The 6557-nt window shown below is 42.8% G+C and overlaps 1 protein-coding gene across 1 annotated transcript in view; it reads right to left on the bottom strand.

The window, feature by feature from the left end:
- The window catches only part of mical1 (microtubule associated monooxygenase, calponin and LIM domain containing 1), a 31471-nt gene extending 26105 nt beyond the window's left edge, over nucleotides 1-5366 (bottom strand). The window contains 3 exon segments of the mRNA XM_042098852.1: nucleotides 1167-1442; nucleotides 4375-4470; nucleotides 4881-5366. Of these exon segments, the coding sequence (XP_041954786.1) occupies nucleotides 1167-1424 (258 nt within the window). The 5' untranslated portion in view covers nucleotides 1425-1442; nucleotides 4375-4470; nucleotides 4881-5366.
- Between the last annotated feature and the right edge of the window lie 1191 nt (nucleotides 5367-6557).

Here is a 6557-nt window from a genome sequence, read left to right as displayed (position 1 = left end):
AAGAAGTGGAGGAGGAAGAGGAGGAGGAGGAGGAGGAAGAGGAGGGGGGAGGAAGAGGAGGTGGAGGAGGAAGAGGAAGGGGAGGAGGTGGAGGAAGAGGTGGAGGAGGAAGAGGAGGAAGAGGAGGTGGAGGAAGAGGAGGAGGAGGAGGTGGAGGAGAAAGAAGTGGAGGAGGAAGAGGAGGAGGAGGAGGAGGAAGAGGAGGAGGAGGAGGTGGAGGAGAAAGAAGTGGAGGAGGAGAGGAGGAGGAGGAGGAAGAGGAGGGGGGAGGAAGAGGAGGTGGAGGAGGAGAGGAAGGGGAGGAGGTGGAGGAAGAGGAGGAGGAGGAGGTGGAGGAGGAAGAGGAGGAAGAGGAGGAGGTGGAAGAGGAGGAAGAGGAGGTGGAGGAAGAGGAGGAGGAGGAGGTGGAGGTGGAGGAGGAAGAGGAGGAGGAGGTGGAGGTGGAAGAGGAGGAAGAGGAGGAGGAGGAAGAGGAGGAAGAGGAAGTGGAGGAGGAAGAGGAGGAAGAGGAAGAGGAAGAGGAGGAAGAGGAAGAGGAGGAGGAAGAGGAAGACATGGACAGGGAGGAGAAGCAGAGGAAAAGGAAAGAGAGGCATATCAAATACTCACTATATCAAATACTCACTATATCAAATACTCACTATATCAAATACTCACTGAAGAGGCATCAAATACTCACTGAAGAGGCATATCAAATACTCACTATATCAAATACTCACTGAAGAGGCATCAAATACTCACTGAAGAGGCATATCAAATACTCACTATATCAAATACTCACTGAAGAGGCATATCAAATACTCACTATATCAAATACTCACTGAAGAGGCATCAAATACTCACTATATCAAATACTCACTATATCAAATACTCACTGAAGAGGCATATCAAATACTCACTGAAGAGGCATATCAAATACTCACTGAAGAGGCATATCAAATACTCACTATATCAAATACTCACTGAAGAGGCATATCAAATACTCACTGAAGAGGCATATCAAATACTCACTGAAGAGGCATATCAAATACTCACTATATCAAATACTCACTGAAGAGGCATATCAAATACTCACTGAAGAGGCATATCAAATAAGGATCACTCAAATACTCACTGAAGAGGAAATGAGATTTTCTTCTCGGCACTTTGGCGCTGAGTGGACATACCTTGTTCTTGGAGCATGCCTGGCCTTGCATGTAGTCGGAATGGGCAGCCCGCTTGTCCAGTTTTACCCATAATGCCTTGGCCTTCCAGTAGTTCAGCCTGTCTTTGAGTTTGCCGTAAAAGTGCTTGTAGTCGCGTGGATCAACCTCCAGGTGGCGGCACAACTCAGAAAAGCTCCCCAGGACTTCCTTGCAGGTGTCGGCCTGGACGAAGCTGTCGAACAGGGCGTGCGCAGGACTGGCTTTATCTGCCTCTGCCATGCTGCTGCCGGCCACAGTCTGTTAGGGCACACACAGCCATTAAGGAGGGAAGTTGGGAAACATCAAAGCCAAGACTAACATTAGCCAAGACAAGTACATCATGAAAACAATATGACGAAATGCAGGCTACAGCAGGCAATCTGTTCCCGGAGAGTAAGCGGCAATGAGTAGCTTCCACTATAATCAATGGAACTGGCTACACCAGATGTGGCAGTGGCACATTCGTAGACCAGTAGAAAGTACACCAGTCTTCTAAAACTAAATTTTTTAGTTTTCAAAGGATTTTAGTTTTCAAAGGATTTTAGTTTTCAAAGGATTTTAGTAAAAAGTGAAATGGACTTAAACATGATAGCATATGTATTGGTGTGCACGACAGCACTCAACACTGTGGCTCATTGCGATGTGAACGTGCATTTAGCACAAGCAGAGCAGTCGGTTGAGCGGAGATGATGCGTCACTGATAAACTGATGGCACTTCCCTCATGCAGGAGAAAAGGCTCATGAGAGGCTATTAAAACACTATGGCAGATGTTGATCAAATATTTATTTTGGCAAGACAACATTTTGCCTGGTCACAAATAAAGGACGCTGAAGATCTATTTAAAGTATGGTGATGTGATGCATGGTAAAGCATGATGTTTGGCACTCGGTTATTGGACAATTACGTGCTTGATGGGGTAAAAACGATGGTTCAGATGTGTAAACTGTGACGTTTATTCCTTGGAGTAGAGATAAAAGTAGAGCAGAGATGATGTTGAAAAGAGGAAAGCATATTGTATGAATTATTCTCTATGTTATAGGAAATGAAATTCATGCCCTTTGAAAGTAATCTGTACATGAATGTACACTACCACACATACTGACACCATTCTCCCTCACACAAAAAAAAAACAACTCCCAGAACCCTCTAGGTGGTTTAAGCTGAATGGACCACCCACTCCAGGCTCATTGTCTGACCCAATGTGCCCTGTCCTGCCCTGCCACTGCTCTGTTTACCCTAAACACCTTTCATACTGATTTGGTCAGTGAACGACCTAAGCAGGAGTGGATTTATTTTTAATACAACCACACTAACGTAACACATTTGGAGCTGACCAGGCATAGTTTGTCTAATTTAATGATGCAGTTCTTCCCATTGAGGTCTTTCAGATTGACTTTTTGACATTTGGAAGTGATCTGTAGTCTACAGGAAGGCCTGCTACAGTAGCAGAGACTCCTTATTTGAATATGATAAAATCAAGTTTCAGTAGCTCCATTCCTCACTGAGACCTCTTTAGCCTTAAACCCCTTCTCTACAGTTTCGCAGCAGACTCATTTGCACTTCCTGGAAAATAACTGTCAGTACAGTGTGGAGCACAAGTCACACTCACACTCACACACACACACTCACAGTCACACCCACACACACACTCACACTCACACAGGAGCCACCCACTAATTTAGCAGCTGCCGACCTGATGCACAAACATCACGAGACTGGGAAAGTCCCACCGGTAGCATCTGAGTGATCTCAACACTTTATTGGTCTTCCTCAGCATGGCACCACAGGGCCCTTAAGCCAGTGGTTTGTATGCCAATTAAAGTCACATGCAGGCAATTAGTAAGGAATGAAACATACCTTGCTACATGCATAACCTTCTGGCTTTCAGTCATGCATACAGTAGCCATTTGTGCGTGACAATGCACTTTTGTGTGGATTTCAGCGAGCGTCGATAGGCAATCAGCATCTGTGCCTGTTCCTGTCACACAGGATGGGTGGTTACATCATGTCTATAAGAGGCTTTGACATTTTGACACTTTTGTTGTCACTGAGCCTTGGCCACTCCGTAGCTTCAGATAGCCTCAGGCTCACTGCCTAATTAGCCCACACTCATTAGTGTGTCTCTGACCGTAAATGGCCGGTGCTGCAGGTGGTGCCCCAGTGTGCTGTAGAGTCCCCCCCCCCCCCTCCGACTGTCTGAGCAGGCAGCAGACTGGACACTAGTGTCCTCTAGCCAGCAGCTGTCCTTGCCATATCAGTCACCCTAGCCTCTCTCTCATCCTACGAAAGAAAAGATTGATCTTTCCTCTTCTCTTCCCTGTGACGGCTTACCCATCAGGCCACATGCCAGCTTTGCCAGGGGCATGGGATTGGATGGGGCTTCACACCAGAATCACAGATGACACAAGATTTTTTGTTTCATTCTGCACTTCTGTAATTTGCACTAGTTGTTTTCCATGATATGACAAATGCGTCCCGAATATCTGGGGCCAATTGATCTGTTTTTGCAGGAAATCTATCATACTCATGGCACACTTCCCACCCCTCAACACACACACACAAACACACGCACACACACACAACAAATAGACAAAGAGAGACAGAGAGAGAGAGAAAAGAGAGAGAGTATGTTTTGAGTCAACTAATCAATTACAAACTCTTAAGTTATCAAACCTCATTACTGACACTGACAAACTATTTCGTATGATGTGACTTGACACTTGATGAATAATTTGACCCCTTGGTTGAAACAGAAAGTAGGACTAACTGAGTGTATGTGTCTGAACACAGAACAGTTGCCTTATCATTTACATAGACTATCCCATCTGTTTCTCTGACCTTCCACGTCGCTGCACCAGTTCAGTCTGTTGTTACACTGTTGCCTCAGGGTAGTATTTTGCAAAAGAGGTACAGCCTTCTGAGCACATTGCAGCAACAATATAATGGCAGCATAACATCCTGACCATTTTATCTACAGGAAATGACTGTGATGACGCTGAACATAGCATCAACTACAGACTCTTAACCACATACAGTGCAAGAAGCACTTCTGAAATATTAGCGCACTGCATTTTGAAGAGCCTGCATCAAATCAAGTACTTGTACAATTTACAACTTACAGAGCGAATCATAGGAGAGCCAGAAATTTCTGGTGTCATGCTTGCCTCTGGAAGGGAAGCTCTGACTCACCTGATAGTGATGCTTGTTATTCTGTGTCCAAGGTTGCAGTTAGGCTACATGTCTGGTGCCACCGCTGGATGAATAGACTTATTGAGCTGTTTGAGACTGTGAATAATGCAGTAAGTTAATGTTAACAGGCGAAATTGTCCGATGTATTACAGTGTGTAACACAAATAACAGCAACTGGTGGTGGCATGGAACATGTAACCAGCCAGCCAACTCCAATCAATCCACTCTTCATCAGACTTTCCAATGCAGTCTCGAAAAAAAATGCAGGTCGACACATTTGTAAAAAATAAGTAACTAACAAGGTAATGTATCCAACTCGTAGCATGTCGTAACTTGCTGAATGGCTTCTCTCGTTCTCAAGTCGTTCTTGTTCTTGTGTGTTCATAGATAAACCACGACATCGTTTTTTTTAAAGTTGTACAGTTATTTTGATTTTTGATAAGGCCTATTTATTATCATTTGAAGTTGAAGCATAACTAGAATTCGTTAAAAAAGGATAAGCTTACCTCTCTTAAAAGTTGTAAAGGAGAAAAGACGCGCAGCTGCCTGTCTCAGCTTGCTGTGTTGACTTATGTTATAGGAATATCACCTGTGGCACCACTACTACTATCAAACCCCTCTTCCGGGGTATTTTCTCTCTACGCTTTTTTTATGGCAATGACATCATCTTATGATCAAGGTTACATTTAGATATGTTTTCGTCTTATTAATAACATGTATAATGAATGCTGAAAATGAGTAGGTTATACAACATAAAAAACAGTTTGTAAAAAGTAGCCTACAACGCATTTGTAGGCTACAAAGCCCATGGGCTCGCTCGCACAGTGTGGCAGCATTCTTACAGCTAACAAAAAGACAAATGCTTCATGTGTTTTCTGGTAACCACTAAATATGTTCTCTCCCACACACCGCCTCTTAAATTCTTAACATAAGCTACACAAAACATACGCCATGGATACAGACAATACAATTGCCACTCTTACACGAAGGAGTACGCATACAGTAGCCTAAGAACACACCTGTGAGCGCGCACCGATTTATCTACAGTGAACTATTTGCACTTGGGGGTGTAACCTAATCACTCACTGTTCTTTAGAAATATGAGACAGCACTTTACACTCCGTTGTTGGCTAACTTTAGGCTTTTTTCCTTTTTTTGAAACATCAGTTTTTCCGTAAATTGTTTGGCTAATAGCTTGTAGATAAAGGCGCAGTGGAGTGGAAGCTTACATTTTAACGATCAATAGAAAATCAGGATTAGATTTGTTTTCTTATATTTCAGGTAAGTGTAGTCTAACTAACCACCACTCTGATTTAATTGATTCCGAGGCAAGTTTGAAAAAGTATGGCACAATGCTGCTCTCTGGTGGTGTAAGGAGTTCTGTACAACGCATGACCTATTGAAGCATGCTAATCAGAAGGTAGCCTACTTTAGTTAATATGAATATGCACAATTTGATGGAGAGAGATGAAACTGAAATGCAAAAAAAAAAAGTAAAAAAAAAAATATATCAGGCTGCAAGGCCATCTACTAAATCAATCAGTGTTAGAAATTGAGAATCTGGTCCTATATAAAGATTCCCTATGGCCTCTGCTCTAAAATAGTTAATACAACCAAATGGATTTAACAATGGATCTTTAAAACAGGTGGATTAATAACAAATATTTGCTATTACAAGGGAAATTTATATTTTATGTGGTGAAGAAGGTGCATATTTGTGATACTGTAGACTATATTCATTTGAAACATTAGGCAAAAGAGCAGGAGAAAATGAGCTTCCTTATGAGAGTGAATTCAGTGAAATCAGAATGAATGTATTATGATTTTTAATCATAGGCTACGTAGTTTATATCCTCGTGTTTCTTACTTTCAGAATTATGGTTGGATTGAAGAATTCTGTCAGCTGATTCTCTGTTATGTGTTCGTACACATATGACATGCCTTTTTACATGTCTGCTATACTGTTCCTGCTGTATTGTGGCCATGGCGAAGAGAGGCTCTTGTTTGCAGCCTTTCATTGGTCTGGATGTGGGCATCCTCTGCGTCAGTAGTTACGAGTATACTGTAGTTAGCATTAATCAGGATCTGAGTCCTCGTAGGCTGGGAAGAACAACAGCATATCTCGTCAACCCAGAAGGATAGTTTAATCCAGACTATTTGCTTGTTAGTTAGAACAGCTGGTG

The sequence above is a fragment of the Alosa sapidissima genome, chromosome 7 (assembly GCF_018492685.1).
Source record: "Alosa sapidissima isolate fAloSap1 chromosome 7, fAloSap1.pri, whole genome shotgun sequence".
NCBI lineage: Eukaryota > Metazoa > Chordata > Actinopteri > Clupeiformes > Clupeidae > Alosa > Alosa sapidissima.
This window is presented reverse-complemented; position numbering and strand designations above follow the sequence as displayed.